Source organism: Pinus tabuliformis, chromosome 1_1 (genome assembly GCF_031772625.1).
Source record: "Pinus tabuliformis cultivar Carrire ecotype Pingquan chromosome 1_1, CPIR1, whole genome shotgun sequence".
In the NCBI taxonomy this organism is placed as follows: domain Eukaryota; kingdom Viridiplantae; phylum Streptophyta; class Pinopsida; order Pinales; family Pinaceae; genus Pinus; species Pinus tabuliformis.
The window spans coordinates 158600394-158622230 of record NC_142297.1 but is presented as its reverse complement, the minus strand read 5'-3'; the positions used below and the strand labels follow the sequence as shown (position 1 = coordinate 158622230).

General features: G+C 36.4%; 1 protein-coding gene across 2 annotated transcripts in view; it reads left to right on the top strand.

Annotated features, from left to right (window-relative positions):
- The window catches only part of LOC149212078 (MADS-box protein SOC1-like), a 428798-nt gene that overhangs the window by 144446 nt on the left and 262515 nt on the right, over positions 1 to 21837 (top strand). For both annotated transcript variants that reach the window (XM_089390542.1, XM_089390541.1), the window contains exon 3: positions 14704 to 14785. In XM_089390542.1, coding sequence (XP_089246668.1) covers positions 14704 to 14785 — 82 coding nt within the window. The remainder of the gene's footprint in view (positions 1 to 14703; positions 14786 to 21837) is intronic.

The window sequence follows — 21837 nt, the reverse complement described above, 5'->3', positions numbered from 1 at the left end:
ATTAGCCACTGCTCGTGAATTATTTTTACTCCTTTAGATTAGTATCTACTTCATGTTAGATTATTAGTGTTCTTCTTCATCAAACAGTAACTAATGCATGAACATACATAGACAAGAGACACAACATGTAGGCTATGAGCCAGGGCTGAAACCTTTCAACTTTGAGGGGAAAACTTGCACAAATTCTTTTTATAGAGATTCCAATTGACGAATACCAAAACCAAGACCCTTGACCTATTAGCCACTCCAAGACCAATACACAAGTCCTTTTCTACTTATGTCTTCTAGATTCTTCTTTCATTACATTTGCCTTCTTATCATTGTGACATCATCATGACACAGAGATCTTATAAACTTGAACTAAATCATAACACCATGGCAATATACCAAACTCTAGCTTTGAACTGCACCCTATCATGTACCTTCATTTGGACTGTCATTCTCATATGTCACTGTTCATTCCAAGTTAAGAGAGAGAGACATCTGAGATGTCTCCTATAGTCCTTCATTGTTTTCCCTTAGAATGTCTTCACTGTCCCTAAAAAGGTTCTCTTTGTCCCTTTGATGCCTCTCCAGAACCCATATAAACTTACCTCCTTTCTGTGGTTCATATTTCAAAGGAATTTGAGCTTGATGACCATGGAGATAGGAACCAAACCTTCACCATCTCTTCTCTTTTATTCAAACTGTACGCTGCGATATAACACCTGAAAACATCACCGAAAATCTGAGAGTTGTCCAAACTAGTTCACTGTAATTACCACCGAAAATCTCAGAGTTGTCCAAATTCTGAACTGTGTTATGTGAAGAACTTAGCAGTGTATATATAGTAATTGGTCTGAATATATAAGCCGACATGAGATAGTGAACCATTGTGTCTCATTAGGTGAGCCGATGTGTATTATTCCATACAGTTTGGAGGCCGACTTCAAGAGAGGCATGTGTTTGTCTTTTGGAGGGTTCTTAGACACTTTGATAGACTTCACATATATATGACACATGCTCAAGAAGAGTTCATCATACATGACATTAATTCTTTTGACTCTAATGATAAAATGCTAAGGCTCTCAATGGGAGCCACTAATAAAATAAAATCTCTTGCTCATGAAGCCCATGACGCAAGGCATGAAAAAATAATTTTATTTCCTTTTATTTGACAATAGAGAGAAGGAGAGAGGAGAGAGGGAGGGATGTAGTAAAATAGTTGGAGGGTGAAGAGAGAGAGAGAGAGAGAAGAGAAAGGGAGAGAGAGGAAGGAAGAGAGAGAGAGGATGTGAGAGAGTGGAGAGTGTTGGGTTGTCTTATATTCTTTCCATGATTAGCTGACGTAGTTAACCGGGGGTTAGAGGGGGGGGAGGTCACAAGGGGTTTGAGGGGTACCTGTAACCCCACTTTATGGGGTTCGGGGTAGCGCCTCGGAAAATTTTGGTTTTGGACATTATGTTAGGTTGGGCAGACCCACCTATGGTTTTGTGCATGTTTTTTGCACATGTTTTTGGACGCGATGGTTTTCGGTCCATGGTTTTGGATGTGATGGTTTTTGGTCCATGGTTTTGGACGCGATGGTTTTTCGGTCCATGGTATTGAATGCTTCAACATGTATAAATATGTATTGTAACATTGAAAGGAACATAATGAAAAATCAAGCTGGTAGTCCCGGTTTTGGGATCCAGAAGAAAATCTTTGTGTATATGTGTTTTATGTGTTATGCTCTCACATTTTTTATTTTCTGTGTTTTAGAATTTGTATGCAGGTAATTTTTGTATGGGGTTAAAACCTACATTTGGTATCAAAGTTGTTTTGGCTTCAAGGGGACGCGTTTGTTGCTGAGGGGTTTTTCTCAGGCCTGTAGTAGACCCTGTTCAGTGGGAGATCTACGAGATCGATTTTGGTGGTGAAAGAAGATGGCGAGCAGTGGAAAGATAGAGATTGAGAAATTTAATGGTCAAAGTTTTGAGTTGTGGAAACTCATGATGGAGGATATGTTGGTGGATAAAGATCAATGGATCGCGGTAGATCCGAGTATTAAACCAACGGGGGTGTCCAATGAAGAATGGAAGAAGTTGGATCGGAAGGCAAAGAGCACAATATGATTGTGTGTCTCAGATTTAATATTGCTGAATATATCAAGGGAAGCTACGACGAAGGATTTGTGGGACAAGTTAGGGACTTTGTACCAATCTAAGTCTCTGGTGAATAAACTATTCTTGCGGAAAACGTTGTATGAACTGAGGATGAAAGATGGAGACTCGGTGACAGACCATTTGAACGCATTTAATACTGTGGTAAGTCAGTTAGCATCTGTTGATATTAGAATTTCAGATGAAGATAAGTGCATTAGTTTGTTGTGTTCTCTACCAGATTCATGGGATAGTCTGGCTATTGCAATAGGTAGCAATGCAACTGCCTTGCAGTTTGATGAAATAGTCTCAGCCTTGTTGATGGAGGAGATGAGCCAAAATGGTGATGCCTTGTCTGTACGAGGATGGTCCCAGAACAGAAACAAAAATAAGTCATTGAGTGGGAGATCTAAATCTAAAGGGAGATCTAAATCTCCAAGAAAACCTGTAAAGGTGGTGTGTTGGAAATGCGGAAAGGAAGGCCACTACAAAAGGGATTGTAAATCTAAAGCTCTTGATAAATGAAAGGGATCTGATGATGCTCCTTCTGCAGAGGAGAAAACCACCTCAGATGAAGGTGGGGATGTGTACTTAGCTTCTTCAAGAACACATGTAGATCATGAGGCATGGTTGATTGACTCAGGTGCATCCTTTCACTTCACTCCCCATAGAGAGTGGTTCTGAAAGTATGAGAAATACGATGGTGGTGATGTCTTCTTAGGGATTCTAGGAAGGCTATAATTATTGGTCGTGGAAAAGTAAAGTTGAAGTTGCAAGGTGGAAGGGTTAGAACACTTCCGGGTCTTCTGCATATTCCTACATTAGCCAGAAATCTGATTTTTGTACGCAAGTTGGATGATGTAGGTGTAAAAACCATATTCGAGAAGGATACTTGCAAAATGGTTCAGGGAGCATTGGTATTGATGTGGGGAGTTCATATTCAAACTCTATACAGGCTGCAAGATAGCAATGTTATTGATGGGTGCAACAATTCTATGGTTCTTGGAAGTGGAGTAGAAAATCTAGTGGTATCTCGAGAGAAGACCATGTTGTGGCATCAAAGGCTTGGACATATTGGAGAGAATGGCCTTCAAATACTTCATGATAAAGGTATGGTAGAAGGTATGAGTAATAGCTCTCTGGATTTTTATTTCTGTGAAAATTGTGTATATGGGAAGCAGAATCGGGTGAGTTTCCCCTCTTGTGATAAGAACGCGAAACATATATTAGAGCTTGTGCGCAGTGATGTGTTTGGACCTGTGAAGGTTCCATCACTAGGTAAGTTTGTGTACTATGTATCATTTATAGATGACTTCTCGAGGAATACATGGATATATTTCCTTAAGAAGAAATCTGAAGTCTTTGACAAGTTTAAAGAATTTAAGGCTCTCGTGGAAAATCAGACAGAGAAGAAGATAAAGGTGTTGAGGATAGACAATGGTGGAGAGTTTTGCAGCAAGGAATTTGAAGAATTCTGTAAGAAGTGTGGTATAACACGGTAGAAGACTACTCCATATACACCTCAGCAAAATGGAGTTGTAGAAAGAATGAACAAGACGTTGATGGAAAGGGTAAGAAGAATGCTCAATGGTGTCAGGTTAGGACAAGAATTCTGGGCAGAGGCGGTGGATATTGCATGTTACCTGATCAACGGGTCATCTTCATCAGCATTGAAGGATAAGACTCCACAAGAGGTATGGACTGGTAAGAAACCCTCTCTTTCACATCTGAGGGTATTTGGATGTGATGCATATGTACATGTTCCAAAGGAGAAATAAACCAAGTTGGATAGTAAATCTAAAAAGTGCATCTTTATTGGGTATAAGGATGGTTTAAAGGGTTATAAGCTTTGGAACCCAGTAACAAGGAAGGTTGTGTACAACCAAGATGTGGTGTTCAGAGTGGTGAAAGATGTTATAAAACATGAAGCCTAATGAAATGAACCTGAGAAGATAGAGTTTGAGCTAAAGGAGGAAGAATCAGACTCTACAGCAGAGGAGGAATCAGAAGATGAAGAGCCACAAACTTCGGTTGTGAGAAGATCAGTTCTAGAAATAAGGTAGCCATAAAGGTATAGTCCATCTGCTTTCTGTTCAAATTTTTCTTTATCTATCACTGGTGATGATCCCAAAACTGTGAAGGAAGTAGTATATTCAGAGGATGGAAAACTCTGGAAAGAGGCCATGGTTGATGAAATGACATCTTTGCACAAAAATGAAGCTTGGGGTCTGGTGTAGTTGCCGGCTGGAAGGAAACCCATTGGCAACAAATGGGTGTTCAAGAAGAAGACAAATGCAAAGGGAAAGGTGGAGAAATACAAAGCTCGGTTGGTAGCAAAAGGTTATTCCCAGGTGCCAGGAATTGATTTTGGTGATATTTTTTCTCCTATTGCCAAGGTAACTTCTATTAGATTACTTTTATTTGTTGTTGTTGCTTTTGATTTTGAGGTAGAACAGATGGATGTGAAGACAAAATTTCTTCACGGGGATCTGGAAGAAGAAATCTAGATGAAGCAATCTGAAGGCTTTGTGGTGAAGGGTAAGAAAGAACTGGTATGCAAGTTAAAGAAGTCTCTATATGGGTTAAAACAGTCACCAAGGATGTGGTATCAGAAATTTGATACATTTATACAGGGACTTGGCTTCACCGGAAGCAAAGCAGATCATTGTGTGTATTTTAAATTAATTGGTGGTCGTGTTATTTATCTGGCCTTGTATGTGGATGATATTTTGCTAGTTGGAAATGACAAAGAAATTATCTAGGATTTGAAGACCCATTTGTCCTCCAAATTTGACATGAAATATCTTGGTGCTACAAACTATATTTAGGGAATGGAAATTAAAAGAGATCGGATAAAGAGGAAGCTATGGTTAAACCAGAGGAAGTATGTCGAGACAATATTGCAGAGGTTTAATATGCAGGATAGTAAACCGGTGAAGGTTCCTATTCCTATAGGTGTGAGGTTATCTATTCAACAGTGTCCCAAGACATAAGAAGAGGAAGAGAACATGTCTCATGTTCCATATGCAAGTGCAATCGGTAGCCTGACGTATGCAATGGTCTGTATTAGACCAGACATTGCACATGCAGTAGGAGTATTGAGCAAGTTTATGTCAAAACCAAAGAAGGAGCATTGGATTCTAGTGACGCGGATTTTCAGGTATTTGTGTGGCACTAATGATTATGGTTTGTGCTACCAAGGAAGACCATGATTCGATAGAGTGTTGGATATTCGTGGCTTTGTTGATGCAGACTGGGCTAGATTTCTGGATCAGAGAAGATCTACAAGTGGGTATGTGTTTAACCTATTTGGAGGTGCATTCATTTAGATGAATAAGAAACAATCTGTAGTGGCACTATCAACTACAGACGTAGAATACATGGAAACCACTCATGCAAGCAAGGAAGCAGTTTGGTTGTAGAGATTGTGTTTAAGTATGGGGTTAGTACATGAAGCTATAAGGATAAACTGTGACAGCCAAAGTGCAATTTTCTTGGCAAAGAACCCTGCATATCATTCAAAGACAAAGCACATTGATGTTCAATATCACTTTGTGAGGGATATGATAGAAGACAAAAAGGTGTTGCCGGTAAAGGTGGACACTTCAAAGAATACTGTAGATGCATTGACAAAATCTGTGAGCTCTAAGAAGTTCTCTTGGTGTAGAGAAACAATGGGTGTTGTAGGGCTGGATAAATGATTAAGCTCTCTTGTGGCCCCCTGTGGAAAAAAAAACAATAAGTGGGAGAATGTTGGGTTGTGTTATATTCTTTCCATGACTAGCCCACATAGTTAACTGGGGATTAGAGTGGGGGAGGTCATAGGGGGTTTGTGGGGTACCCGTAACCCCACTTTATGGGGTCCAGGGTAGCGCCCCATAAAAGTTTGGTTTTGGACATTATGTTAGGTTGGGTGGACCCACCTATGGTTTTGTGCATGTTTTTTGCACATGTTTTTGGACGCGATGGTTTTTTGGTCCATGGTATTGGATGCTTCGACATGTATAAATATGTATTATAACATTAAAAGGAACATAATGAAAAATCAAGCTGGTAGTCCCGGTTTTGGGATCCAGGGGAAATATCTATGTATATATGTTTTATGTGTTATGCTCTTACATTTTTTATTTTCTGTGTTTTAGAATTCGTATGCAGGTAATTTTTGTACGGGGTTAAAACCTACAGAGACAGGGAGGGAAAGAGAGATGGAGTTGGAGGGGAAGAGAGAGTTAGGTAAGAAGAAAGAAATAAAGAGAGAAAGGTGGAGAGAGAGAGGGAATGAAAAGGGAGGTGGAGAGATAGGAGAACAAGAGGGGAGAGAGATAGAAGTGTGGGAGAGAGAGAGAGAGAGAGAGAGAGAGAGAGATTGGAGAAAGAGAGTGTATGTTTTAGGGGTGATATAGGGAGACAAAGGGAGATAGATATATAGATGGAAATTGAAGAGAGGGAAGAAGAGAGAGATGGAGAGAGAGAGGGACAAAGAGATTGACAGATATGGAGTGAGAGAGCGTGTGTTTGGGGGGTTGAGGTAGAGAGACAAAGAAAGAGAGATGGAGGGAGATATAGATATATATGGAGGGGAGAGAGTGGGAAGAAGATTTCTTGCACTAGATGCATTGATTTCAGTGTAGATAGTGATTTCTAATCATATTTGATTGCTTGCACTAGATGCAGTGATTTTAGTGTAGATGTTGATTTCTAATGATATTTGATTGCTTACACTAGATTCATTGATTTCAATGTAGATGATTACTAATCATATTTGATTTCTTGCACTAAATGCATTATTAAGTCTAGATGGTGATTTCTAATCCTATTTGATTGCTTTAACTAGATGCATTGATTTTAGTGTAGATGTTGGTTTATAATCCTATTTGCTTTCTTGCATTGATTTGAGTGTAAATGTTGCTTTCTAATATTATTTGATTGCTTGCATTAAATGCATTGATTTCAGTGTAGATGCTGATTTCTAATTTGATCTAATTGGATGCATGATGGTGCATTGATTTTAATTTTTCTTTTGACCCTATATTAAGTTGGGCGGACCTATCTATGGTTTTGTGCATGGTTTTCGCACATGGTTTTGGATGTGATGGTTTTCGGTCCATGGTTTTGGACGCGATGGTTTTCGGTCCATGGTATTAGATGCTTCGACATATATAAATATGTATTGTAACATTGAAAGGAATATAATGAAAAATCAAGTTGGTAGTCTCGGTTTTGGGATCTAGGGGAAAATCTCTGTGTATATGTGTTTTATGTGTTATGCTTTCACATTGTTTATTTTCTGTTCTTAGAATTCATATGGAGGTAATTTCTATACAGAGTTAAAGCCTACAGGAAGAAAGTTATTGGTACTTACCAATTTGTTGATTTCCTTGCAAAATGACATTGATGTAGATTTATAAGGGGACATATACTTATTTGATAGATTTTGAGATGTAATGGATTTGCTTCCTTCTTGAACACTTGATGGCTTGCCCTCCTAGGATCTTGATGTTCTTCAAGTTGCCTTCTCCAAGTGAACTTGCTTGATGAAGAGGTTTGCTTGCTAACTTGTAGATGATATAGGTCCCTTTTTTATCTTCTCTTCTTTGTAGGTGCCTTTGTGTAAGGATCTTCTTCTTGCTATGTAGTCTTTTTTGATGAATGATAGATTGTAGGCCTTGTTTTCCTTGAGTGGATTTGGCTCGATGCTTCAACCTTGTAGATGCCTTTCCTTGATGAATGTTCTTGAGTTGCCCTTTCCTTGATGTGTCACCTTAGCTCTGAAACCATGTTGAAGAATCTAGGGCAATTAGGTATAGAGTGACTCTTCATCACAAGATAAAAATTTGCGAAGCACTTTTACAATTATCTTAGATTGGTCTTGTTCTTATTATTAGTGTGTGTGTTTCATCAAACTGCTACAAAAAACATAAAGACAAGAAGACAAATGTTGGTTCTCTTCCAAGGCCAAAACCTATTTCTCTTAGAGAGGACAACCCTTTGGTAAGTTTCTCTCATTGAAACTTCTTATTGATAACTACCAAACCCTAGACCCTTGACTAGGATGTCCTCCAAGCACAAGTCAACTCCTCTCTTCTTTCTACACTTTGTTCCCCAACACATAGACTTGCTTCTTTCAGCACTTTGCTCCCCAACACTTTGTCCTCCTCCTTTGTCTCTTGTATAGAGATATACCTTCCTTGAGTGAGCCTTCTCGATGAGAGGTTCCTCTTATATCCTTTCCTCAAGTAGACTTCTTCTTTTCCTGACCAAACGAGATCCTTCTTGAGATATGGGTGTATGATTATTTTGTTGTTCTGTTGCCCTAGTTTTCTCATGTGTGGAGGGTACCCTTAGTGAATTAGGGTCCTTTCACCTTTGCTAGAGAGGGAGACTTCTTCGCTTGATTTGGAAGGCCTTGTAGGCCTAATATCTAGCCCAAACACCAAGGAATCTTTCACTGAAATGTTATTGTTGTTATGTTTGCAATCTTTCCTCCTTCTCCTCACACGTGAGACTTTTTCTAGCCCTAGAAATAGTCCCCTACACTTCAATCTTCTTCCTCCTTTCTTCACTTGTCTTGGAGACCTTAGACTTGTCTTTTCCCTTCACTTTCTCGACTTCCACCTTCACTGATTTCAAAGTTTGCATTTTATGCTTTATGAGGGAGTAGACAACCACTATATATAGAGGATTGTCCCTCCTCTAAGCTAACATTAGGCCGACATTTTGTCTTCAAGCTGACTTCACCATATCTTCACTATTTTCTTTATTTTATTCATTTAGATGGCCTTGCTACATGGAGAGGACTTGCACTTGTCTTGGAGGTGTTCCTTTGAACTTATACATAGCGTAACATGCCCTCTAAGGGTCTTATAAATATATTGACCTTGACTTCCTAGAAGCACTTAAACATGTGTTTGACCTAATGCAATGAGCAAGAAACTCATTGACAAGTATCATAAAAAATATTTTCTCTTTCCTTGAATAAATACAAAAGTCAAACTTACATTTATGAAGATCAAACCTAGTTACACTTCCTTCAGTACACTAGTATTATGGGGACCTAACACAACAACACTCTCTGGAAAATTTTCTTAAAGCACATAGGCTTCCTATCATTTCATATTAGATGAGAATGAAAACAATAATGCTTGATTCTATAGCCATTTATAGTGGTTGACTCAAAGATTTTTATTTTTCTAGGCTTGAGAACTTATGTGGCTTGAAAACTTTTCTTGGATGTATGAGTTTTAGGTTGATGACAAGTATTTAAAGTGAACATAAATCTAGTGCATAATGAGAAACTTAGGGTATTGTGTTTTATTTCCAAAAGCACAATGATAATGTGGTGAATTTACAATTTGTTTCCTTCCACTTCTTGTTTTAAACATTCGACATGTGTTGACCAAAATTATCATCTCTCCTGGATGCATTAAAAAATACTCACATCCATTGACCATCATAATTTCACTATACACTTTGGACAATTTCTGTATTCCAATCTAGTAAAATTGAAAGGCTTACTATCCCTTTATTTATTTTACTCAATCTTTTTACAAATTGGAATGCATTACCATTTGAATAGTTATTCTACATGATTCAAGCTAAAAGGAATGAAATAAAATGAGAGTTTCAAATAAACAAATTAAGGAATAGCCAATGCACAAGTAGAATGCATCTATGGCATGAGGAGGGTGTCAGGAAAATTACATTGCACTTGAGGGAAAAGAATGCAAGAAATTGATAGACTTGGAGATGAATGGTTACTAATAGGTAAGGGATGAATATAATTCCCAAAAAAACAAGAGGGAGTGTTTTTTAGGGTTCTCCATCACCTGTAGAGAAAAGATTGTGGAATAAAATGGAGACCTAAATCAAGTAATGGAAGATATTATAGGTCAAACTGGTGGAGAATATGGCAGATGTTAGAGTTACAACTAGATCTAATATCATTGTCAAATATTACTCCAAAATTTGGTGATTCATATTAATGAGAAACAAATTGTATAATACAATCAATACAATATTTGGTTTCATTTCTAAAGTCAAGTGACTCTTCCTATCCACCTATGAATATTCATTTTATATTAATTAGAATATTTACACATAATCTTGAATGGTTATCTATCCAACAATTATGAAACATCACGTTGGGTTTGAAGTAAATGAGGTTGGTGACAAGTTTTTTATCATCTTAGTGAAATGTGAGATAATTGTAGGATCACTATGGGAGTCATTAAACAATGGGTAAAGAACACAATAAAAATTATAGTTGATAAATAATAGTCTACAAAATGAGAGATGATTTATGGAAATTGGTGATTCCTAGAGAGATAGATATTTAAAGGTATGGGATAAGACATTTAGAGGGAGATAAACCTTTTACAACATATTAAGTAAAGTATTCCTTGGTGTTGAGTGTTCCTTATATTATTCTTGGTAAGTTGCCACCTATCCTTTCATATCAAAGACTTTCAATGCTAGAGCCTATTTCTAACTATTTCTTCTTTTCACTTCCAGGTGTTTTACATTTATTTGGTTCGAAGGAGCCCAGTCCTAGTGCATTTATGAAAAATGAATTTTATTTTTTTAACTTATATAAACACTAGGATTGGGCTCCTTCGAACCACATAAATATGTATATGGAAGCAAATGCAATAGGATGTAGCTATTGAAATTTCCTATTTTGAGTTTAAAGCTAGGATTTCAAATGTGTGTTTCCTTCTAATTGCAACAAATCTAAATGAATGATCATTTTAATTTCTCTACCAATGCAATCCATTTTTCGTTTCATCTAATTCAAAGATAAGGTGTTTTTTTCTTACTATTATTTTAAAACAATTATTCTTTCTATTTTATTTATTTCATTGGAGAACCATATGCTGTGAATACCATTGCTTATATTATCTCTATTTTGAAGCATTTGTCTATATTATGTGGTGTTTTATGTGTATGTATATATTTTTATTCCTCCAATAAAAAGGGAGTACCTCCTCTCTTAAAATGAAGAGGGTAAGGTTTCCCTGTTATTCTTACACAAAAGACTTTGGCAGTCCAAACTTTTCATGCCATATGTTGTCACCAAGGTCTTGGATAGTATTATTGATTAACATCACAATATATAATGATCTCTAATGCTTTATTAATAGTGACTTCATTTTTGACATGACTCTTGTTATTTTGAGGAATGATAGGTTTTATTTCATCATTTTTTAGTTTTTTTTTTTTTTTTTTTTTTGGGGGGGGGGGGGGGGGGGTGGGAGTTGTTATAGGTGGGGGGCATGGGGTGTGGCTATATTTTTTTTTGGAGTGGGACAAGTGCTCATGATATCACCTTCCTTATTTGGAAAAATTCCCCCCCCCCCCCCCCCCCCCCCCCCCCAATTTCGTAGGAATTATGCCAATAATTAATGTTCCACCCAAGTCTTGGGAATTTTTCTCATGGATATTTTCCCTAAGGGAATATTTAGTTTTATGATATCCTAGATAATCATAATTTTTAGAAGAAAATGAAAATTATGAATTATGATTTGCTAGAGGAACCACCCTTGCAAAAATGGACAATTTGAGTGCCCCATATACAAAACATGCATGGTAACACTTTTTCTTGATTATCGTAACTGATGAATGTGAATATGTGCAATCTGACCATTACAATATTGTTTTATCTAGCCATCATGATTGATGGAGGTTTATATTCACAAATTAACCAATCTAATTCCAAAAGTATCTCAATTGCTCAATTAGTATTCAATGCTTTGACATATCTAGTTTGGTTTATTAATTCCCGACTTGAATGTGGTGCTACAACTTGGAATTTATGGTGTCTTTATTGAATATCTCATTTTAGCTTCATTATTTCACTCCACATTTTCCTTTGATTATTGTTACAATTTCTCTTGTATAACTTTCATTTGCTTTGTAACAAATGGAAGCAATCATGCCTTTAATAATAGAACCAATTTTTTTTGGGGAAGAAAAAATGTGGATTAATATGTTTCCAACACAATTTATACTTTGATTTGTTATTCTAAATTGGATTAGAGATTCATACATTGAATATTTATTCATCTCCTACCTCAAATATGCTTGAATTGGCATTTATTTAGATTAAATAATAAGTAGTATTTTTCCTTGTTGAAAGTGAATTTTTCTTTCACAAGTATTTCTTCTTTCCCTATCTTGTTAGTAGTGCAGAGATACTTTTGACTAGATATTTTGAGTTTTAGATGGTGAAAATGGCATTTTAGTCAAATGTTTTAGATCAAAGAACCTATCAGAGTTTGGGTGTGGTTAGGCGTTGGTAATTACATTGCTAAGGGAAATGAATCGTTAACAAAGGGTATTGTAGAATGCGTTTCCAAAAGCTAAGATTAAGCGTGGCTCTAGTAGCAAGGAAATGGACAAATTCAATTACCATTTAGAAAAATACATAAGAAGGATAATATAAGTAAGTAAATTAATAGTGGATGAATGAATGATATGTCTAACTAAAATTACTTATATGATGCTATGTATACCAACTGATGGGTTGTGCTTTTCATTTAGGATGTGTTTACTTATTTACTATTGAACTTATATTATCAGTGTTTTTTGTTATTTCTTGCATTCACTATGACACCTAGATAAACAAAGGTCCAAGTGGGAAGTAGCTAATCATGAGGCTGATTTAGAATAACCAAACAATAATTACCCTTTTGGTCACTAATCATATTTCAAAAGGCCTAGAAAAATACAAACATGAAATCACTAATACCCACCACTTACTCCTAGTTAGCTCATATATATATATATATATATATAGAGAGAGAGAGAGAGAGAGAGAGAGAGAGAGAGAATAATAATATGCAATGTCATATTTCACAATCCTAGAAGAAACTTGAAGCTCAATAGTTCAAATCTCTCCTTGAAGATGACTAGCCTCAAATAAATAACTAAGGGAATCAATTATCAAGAGATATTTGGTCCTAGGGGGTAACCTCTCCAAATTGACTAGTGGAGAAAAATATGCACAAAGAGGGTATTGTTAATCATAACAAAGGTCAATGAATAAGAAACCATAGTTTTTATAATCCTCACACTTGAACCAAAACCAAAGCGAGAAAATATGTGGATAATGAGAATCTATTCAACATGATCATATGTTTTGTCAACATTAATTATGAGGAAAGAGCTTTCTTTCTAAATTCCTTTACCAACTCTGTAGCCTCCCAAATATATATCATTTTCTACAGAATAAAGTGACTGCTTAACAAAACCTATTTATTCCTTATGCATAAACTTCTCAATGACATATGCCACCCATAGTGTCACTTCCTTAGCCATGATTTTTTAAGAAAAACTTGAGAAAATTATTGGCGATGTTCTCATAATCGTGTCCCTCATAGAACTCTTTGTAATGATCTTGATGAACCCTTGACTAATACTTTATTAAAAAATATGAAGTAAAATGTGTTTGAATATAGGTGATTAAAGTCATCTCCAATAGTATCTCATGTTTTCTTGTAGAACTAACAAGGAATTCCATTAATCCCTTGAGATTTACCATTTTTCATATAGGTAAGGGTTTCAAAAAAATGAACCTTCATGAAATCCATATCCAAATTGTCATCTTCTACAACAAATACCACGTGTGGATCCACCATGTAACAAGCATATTAGGAGAAATGATTTCTTTTGTGAAGGGATAAGTAAAAAAGGAATTCTAGAAATGATTAGTAAACATACTGCATCAAGCATTAGAGGGATATTTCTTAAGGGAACCACTTTATATTTGAATACCAAGAATTGTGTCAGCTACCACTTTCTTTTTAAATAAGTCAAAGAATAATTTAGGGTCATCACCTGCCTCTTGAATCATCCAAAACTTGTGTAGGCCATGGTTCATATAGAATTATTCTCCTCATATGTATGCACTACCAACTCCAAGTGTGCTACATCCTCTTGAAGGACATGTTATATAGGTCTTCCTCAAGGAATATATGGACCTCTTCCAACTTTTTCCCAGACTTTTGATGTTCTCATGTACACTTGCAACCAATCATGTCGACCTAACCTACATGATTTCGATAGTCCTTCAAATGTTTGCTTTCTATCATAACAACAACACTCGTCCCTAACTATACATGGAATAATTCTCCAGACATGATGAACCAAAACATGTAAATCAAGGAAATCTAAATGAAAATGATTGAGGTCATACAAGAAAAATTGCTTTTAGTCAATCAAATCACCCACTTAAATGGAAGTCTATGTTTGTAGATGGTCTAAGGTAGTCGTCTAATTTTGATAATTAACAAATTTTCCCTAGTGATTTTATAACTCATCATCTATCATGCTTTCCACTTTTAATATTTTTTTTGCTAATTTCATATAGACAAGAATTTTTTTTTATTTTTTTTATTTTTCTGAAGTTAATATTGAGATAACACTGCGATTGATCTTAAGAGTCAGCTAGAAATTAAATGAATTTGATTTTCAGGTGCATGTTATTTTATTTATAATGTTGGAAAATTGATGATTCTTTATATAAATCGATTGAGTTGATTTTAGAATAGCCTATTGATATTTTATGTATTTATGTATTGTGAAGCATGCAAACATTGTTGGAAAGATACGAAAAGTGTTCAAATGAATGTAACACAAGTAATACAACCAAAAGACCAGATGTTCAGGTGACACTTCATCTTTAGATCTATGTGTAAACTTTTAAACAACAATTTCATTAAATAATTATTTTCGATATTAGTTTACAAAATGATAAATTTATCCCTAATTCCAAGATCAATTAGTCAATAAGAAGATACATTCTGTTTTACGTCTCTTAGTAATTAAGCTTAAATATTTCATCAATTTTCACAATTTTATGAACATGTGGAAGAAGTCATGTCCAATGACAGAAAAGTATTAGTAATAGTTTTTTTTATTAAAATACTTCCTATATTTAGAGAAAAATAGTTACATCAGAGACAAAATAATAAATGAGGAGGGAAAGTACAATACTATTCACAAATTACTAGGGTAAGTAAAATACGATTCACATTCTCTTTAAGAATGAAATAGAAAAAACAAGACACATTGAGTAGACAGAGAGAAATTTTGAGGTGAAAAATGGGCCTCAAAACAAAACTGTACAACAAAGATAACCTTAATAAGAACCAATAGGATTCAATATGACGATGTCAAATATGAGTGATGATTCACCATTTTTGGAGTAAAAAGATAAAAAAACTTCTTTTCAACTCGTATTTTCAACTTATCTCCCTACAATATTTTTCAAATTTTGAATTGGAGCACTAGTTGGATGTGGAATTTAATTACATATATGAGTACCCATGTTGTATACTTTCGATGGATCCTACTACACGAGAAATATGAAATACATGAAAAAACATGATTGCAATCCCATTTTTACTTGTATTTCATATTTTTCATGTAGTGGGGCTCATTGAAAGTATGCAGCATGGGTATTCATTGGATGAAAAAATAAATTATGCATCCCATGAGTGCTCCTGCTCAAATTTGAGTAAAATCATAGGGAGACAAGTTAAAAATACAGGTTGAAAAATTAGTTTTTTCTTTTTTTCCCTGCAAAATGTGATGAGTTAATCTAATATTATTCTATTATTTCCACTATTATTTTATGATATTCCTTAGGAGGCTCATTTAGACCTCAAAATTTCTCTAAAGTAAATATTTTGAACTAGTTTCCATCTTTGATTGACATAAATCATCAATGAAAACTTATAATAGTACGTCTTCTTTCCATAATTGACAAAATACAAATAAATAGCTAACCTCTTTGCAAAATACATGTTTGCACCAAAGTGTCCAAAGAATAAACAAGGTTAAATCCTTAAATAGTTCCAAACTCAACTGGAAGAGAATGAGAACAATGATTTGGAATCACCGAATAGCAATGTTAACCAATGCAATATCACTTGAAAAATGGCTACATTCGCAAACCGAACCAAATCCCTACATGATATAAGAATTTAACAATCTGAAAGGTGGTACTTTGTTGTTTCCAACATAATGTATGAATGCTAGATCTTATTTGAGAGATTTCCTTTGAGTAATTTTCCATTGTTAGGAAAGACCTAGTAAATAACTAGACATGAAAACACTCAAAGTTTATGGGTGAGCTAAATTGTCCACACATTTTGCAATATGATGATTCACCATTACTCTATGTTATTACACATCCACCATGTATTAAAAATAGGCTTGAGGTCTTCTCATCGATGAAGAAGAGTGTACAACCTCAAATAATTATAATAGACAAAGAGGTGCCAAAAAGTCCACTTCATATAATACCAAAAATTGCCAAGAACATTTACATTCCTTTTGAATAGGTCCCCTTCCAAAATAATATTTTCAATCTCGATAATATTATGCCAATCCATAAATGACAAGGAAAAATTATGCATAAAGGATCACTAATACTTCTAGGTGTGAAGGCTCACATTTCTCAATTCCCTCTAATACAGAATATTCTTCTTACTTCATTATTAACCCTATAAATAGGAGATTTTTGCAACACATGTACCATGCACGTTCCAATTCACAATGAACCTTCTAGCTAAATGTGATATTGATGGACTATTTGACATGTACAATTGAATAAAGGTAGTGACCTCCTTCATGTTCCTCAAATACATTTGATAATAAAGGATCTTGAGACCTCAAAGAGATAAGGAATGAAAATTGTGTCACATAATTTGAAATATCCCTAGATCCTACAAGTATTTTGTCTCATGAGAAGATGATCCCTCAATTATATTTGTCAATGGGTGCATCTTTCCGGAGATTGGACCACACATTTAGAAATCCAAGGTGATAGCCCAAGTCATAATATAAATCAAATGTAGACATCCCTTGGGCATAATGTAGATGCCCCAAGGTACTATAGGGAGGCCCCAAGCTTTGCCATAGTTGGATGAGGAGTACAATTTAAGGATTTTGTCTAATTTATGATAGTGATCCCTACTAGGAAGCCAACATGATAGAAAATGATATGAGGTTTGAAGAATACTTCTCACTGCAATTAATTTTGCAGAAAGTTGAAGGTAATTATAGTTCAAAAAGTGGAGTCTATGTTTTAAATGTCTTAAACACCATTTAAGCATAGCTAATGGACAATTCCCCACACAAAAGGACATGCCAAGACATATTACTATGACACTTTAATGATGAAGGTTTGGGGTGGAAGAAATCCAATCAGGTGGTTCATCTATATCATCCATAAAATAATTAGTCATGATCACTAACCATAGCCTTAGAGGCTAACAAAAATACCTAAAACAAACTCTAGCACTAGCCACTATCTCTTGGTGAGCTCATATTGACAACAAAGACATATAAAATGTGGTCACCCACCATATAATAGGCATCTACGTGTGTAATACCTTAAATATTTCTCTACAAGCAAGTGTCATCCAATAAATAATCGAAGGAATTAACAATCAAAAGATATAGACAAGGTTCCATGAGGTATCTATGCTTAATGGATAGAAGGAGAATATGTGAAAAGAGTGTATTTTTTTACTATATTAGAAAGCTAAGGCATAAGAAATATTGACCATATCTACACAATTTGGAGAAAAACCTAAGAAATACAACATGTTGGTAATGAATTCCTAACAAATCCAATCATAGACTTTATCAAAATCAATTTTTAGGAAAATATTTTTTTGCGAGACTCCCTTACCTACTATGTGTGCTCACAAAAAAATATCATTGTCCAAAATAAATTTCCCCTAAAAAAACCAATTTACTCCTTATTCATAGTTTTTTTGCTACCATGCGTCACTTGTAGTGCCACCACCTTATCAATGTTTTTGTAATCAACGCTTAGTAAAATTAGTAATCACCACCCTATAATGGAGTGCCTAGCAATATTCTTTGGAATGAGCTTGATGAAGTTGTAATACATATATTATGCCAAAAATTATGAGGAAAAGACATTTAAATCCAAGTCACTGAAGTTATTTCCAAGAGTATCCTTGTTAAAATTGGCAACTTGGGCCAAACTCCATGTGGGTCATATTATTTATGGCAGCTGATATTTTTATTGGATCCCTCTCATTGAGAGGTGTAAGATTGATCTAAAGATCATCCGATTCCGAAAGTATTTATGAAGTTATGAATTTATTTATGTTATGGACAAATTGTTAAGTCAACCAGCAACTCATGTAGGCTCAGATGCCCAACAGATGCATTTATTCATCATCAACATTTGTATATAAATACAAGAGGTCTTTTCCTCATTTGGACACGCTTGGATCTCTTCCTCTCTTTACTTGTCTTTGGGTTTTAGTAAGAGGACAAATCGTAAGGAAAAGCCGAAAAAGCCGGAACTACTGGAAAAGTCGGAAAAGCCAGGACTGTCAGAAAAGTTGGAAAGGTCAGAACTACTAGAAAAGCTGAAAAGGTCGGAACTTCTAGAAAAGCCGGAAATACCAGAAAAGCCGGAACTGTTAGAAAAGTCGAAACTGCTGGAAAAGCCAGAATTCCCAGAAATGTCGGAACTGCCGGAAAAGCTGGAAACATTGGAAAGGCCAGAAATACTAGAAAAGCCAGAAAAGCAGGAAAATCCAAAAAAGTCGGAAAAGCCAAAACTGCTGGAAAAGCTAGAACTGCCGGAAACGCTGAAAACGCCAAAATACAGGAAGAGCCGGGAAAGCCAGAAAACCCGGAAATGTCGGAGCTGTTGGAACTATCAGAAAATTCGGAACTACTGAGAACTGCCGAAACAACCAGAGCATCTGTCTACGAAGGAAGGCAACATGATGTATGAGATCGTGGGTAGCATAATAAGAAGTATGATGATATGAGCATGGGCATCATAATGATGCATGATGATATGAGCATGGACAACACAATGATGAATGAGATCATGAGCATGGGCAGCTTGATGATGAATAAGACCATGGAAGATGCAGCATGATTAGCAACATGAAGATGAGAGCAGCTCAGTCATCAAGGTTCAACACATGTGACAGTACAACAAGGTGTCACATGATAATGTGCAGCAAATAGACGAGATGCGGCACTATGATAGGTGAACGAGTCACCTTAGACAATCAGTTGAAGCAATATGTCTTCAACTGATCTCATGCCGATATCAAAAGTCAAAATGATTGACTTCTATTGTAAATGCACTATCTCTCTCACTTTCTCTGCTGAACTTTGAAGAACATAAAAGAAGAATTAATCAAGGGTTTCCCCACATTGGGGTTTGTCCCTGGCTATAACCACATCTTGTGTCCTCTTCTCTTGGCTTGTCTTCTGTGATTTATATTTATGTTCTATCTACAATTTACTTTATGTTGATGTGATTGCTAATGTGGAAAGAAATTGAAATAAATTGCTCTAGCATAGAACATACCTAAAATTAACATGGTATCAAAGCTGAGGTGAAGACAATGCCCAAGCAAGAGTGAAAGAACAATCACCAAAGACAATAGGGACAAGACAAAAGGATCAATGGGTTCCGCATCTCTCTTCTAAGTTCACAAAGGGTGAAGTCAAAGCAGAACATATTGTCAGAATGGCATAGCAGAAGTTTCTGATGGCCCATCTAAAGATCACTTCATTGGGAAGTTCGGATCTAAGGATGGAACGAAAGGCAGATGCCTTGGTTGCAATAAGTTCGGCCATTATGCGAAGGAGCGTCCAAAGGTAATGCAGGTCATCAAGGAAATGGTCGACTCTTCAAAGAAAGCAAGGAACCCCGAATCACTTTTATGTGCCTGATCGCAAGAAGAACCTGGTGTCCATCTCGGAAATGGAAGCCAAAGGTTTCAGGGTGGCACTCATTGATGGAAAAGTACGTGTTTGGAAATAGAATTTTCAAAGATGTTTTTGAGTTCAGGGTTGTATCAAATTGCAGGAAGTCCACTAGGGACCATGTCCATTGTCACGTAGCACTGAAGGTCTGTGAGTTAGATGGTGACAGGGATGCCTAAATTCAAAAAGAGCATGAAAGTACATGTCTGAGATGTACCGAAGGAAAATATTACAAGGGGACCATTCCCCTCATGTAGCAGGTCCACAAGTTTGGAACAACCCAAGGGGTCTGAGATTTATAATCAGGAATCTCGCATATGTAGGTGGAAGAAAGCCCTCTATGGCTTGAAGAAAAACACCCCAGGCATAGTATGAGAGGATTGATAGCTATTTGATAAAGCTGAGATTCACTAGGAGTGAAACGAATCCAAACCAACCGAAGGTTGTGGATGATAGACCTCTCATGCCAGCACCTTATGAGGAAAACCTACTTCTAATAGGTGCAGACCCTCTCATTTGCAGAAGTAAGAGGGAGTTGGATTCTAGATGTGGAATGGTGAACTGCAAGCCTGTGACTACCTCGAGGATTTTAACTTTCAGTAATTATATGGTAGTGATGTCAGACCAGATTTGGGAAATGCCTCTGAATCTCATAAACTCATTCGCGTTGATGTTCTTGGTGAACTTCCGTCTAGACATGTGTTTTGCAGTTAGCATGGTGAGCTCATATTTGGTTGAACCTCACTGGATTGGTGCCATGAATCTTCTAAGATGTCTTCGGGGCACAATCTCTCATGGATTGAGACACACTACCGAAAATATGAGACTGCATGATTATTCGAATGTTGATTGGGTAGGTAGTGTGGAGGATCACTAGAGCACTTCTTAGTGTTGTTTCTCTTTGGATTCTACTTCGATATCATGGATGAGCAGGAAGCAGAAGTCAGTTGTTATAAGCACCGCTGAGACCGGATACATCTCTACGAGTATGATCTGGTATGAACCTACCTAGTTGGGGAAGCTCTTCAAGTGCATTGTTTGTACCACTGTGATTCTCTGTGACAAACAGAGGTGGGATTCGATTATTGCGGAATATCGTATTCGACGATTGCTCCAGCAGATAGACATCATATACTACCTTATCTAGGATATGATAAAGCGATGAGCAAGGAGGCTCCATCGCACTGAGATGATGTACAGGTCGCTACACTTTGTCAGAGCCTCGAGAAAATATCAATTTTTTTATTTTCCTGAACGACCTGTAGTTGTCAAGAAACCCTTGTAAAAGGGTCCTACATGTTGCATAAATTGAGCTCTAGGAGCTCTAGGGGCTTGTGATTCTTATAGGAGCAACATACAACCACAGGGTGACTCACCCTCCCCTGGCGGTGCACACTGGGACAAGATGATTCGCTCTCTTGTGGGACAGGATGATTCACTCTCCTGTGGACAAGATGATTCGCTCTCCTATGAACAAGATGATTCCCTCTCTTGTGGGACAAGATGATTCGCTCTCTTGTGTAGCAGGATGATTAGTTCTCATGTGAAGTTTGGATGATGTATTCTCCATGACAACTATGTAGCAGGATGATTAGTTCTCCTGTGAGATTTGGATGATTTATTCTCCATGACGACTATGTAGCAGGATGATTAGTTCTCGTGAGGTATGGATTATGTGTTCTCCATGACGATTATGTAACAAGATGATTAGTTCTCTTGTGAGGCTTAGATGATGTGTTCTCCATGGCGATTGTGTAGCAGGATGATTAGTTCTCCTGCGAGGACAGGATTGATTAAGTTCTCCTGTCAAGGCATCCTACCCATGCAGTCTGGGACTCATGGGAAGTACCTCTAATTTGATCAATGAGCAGGGAAATGACGATAAGGACCATAGTAGTACCGATGGACGCATCGCTGTATCTACTGTACTCCCTAT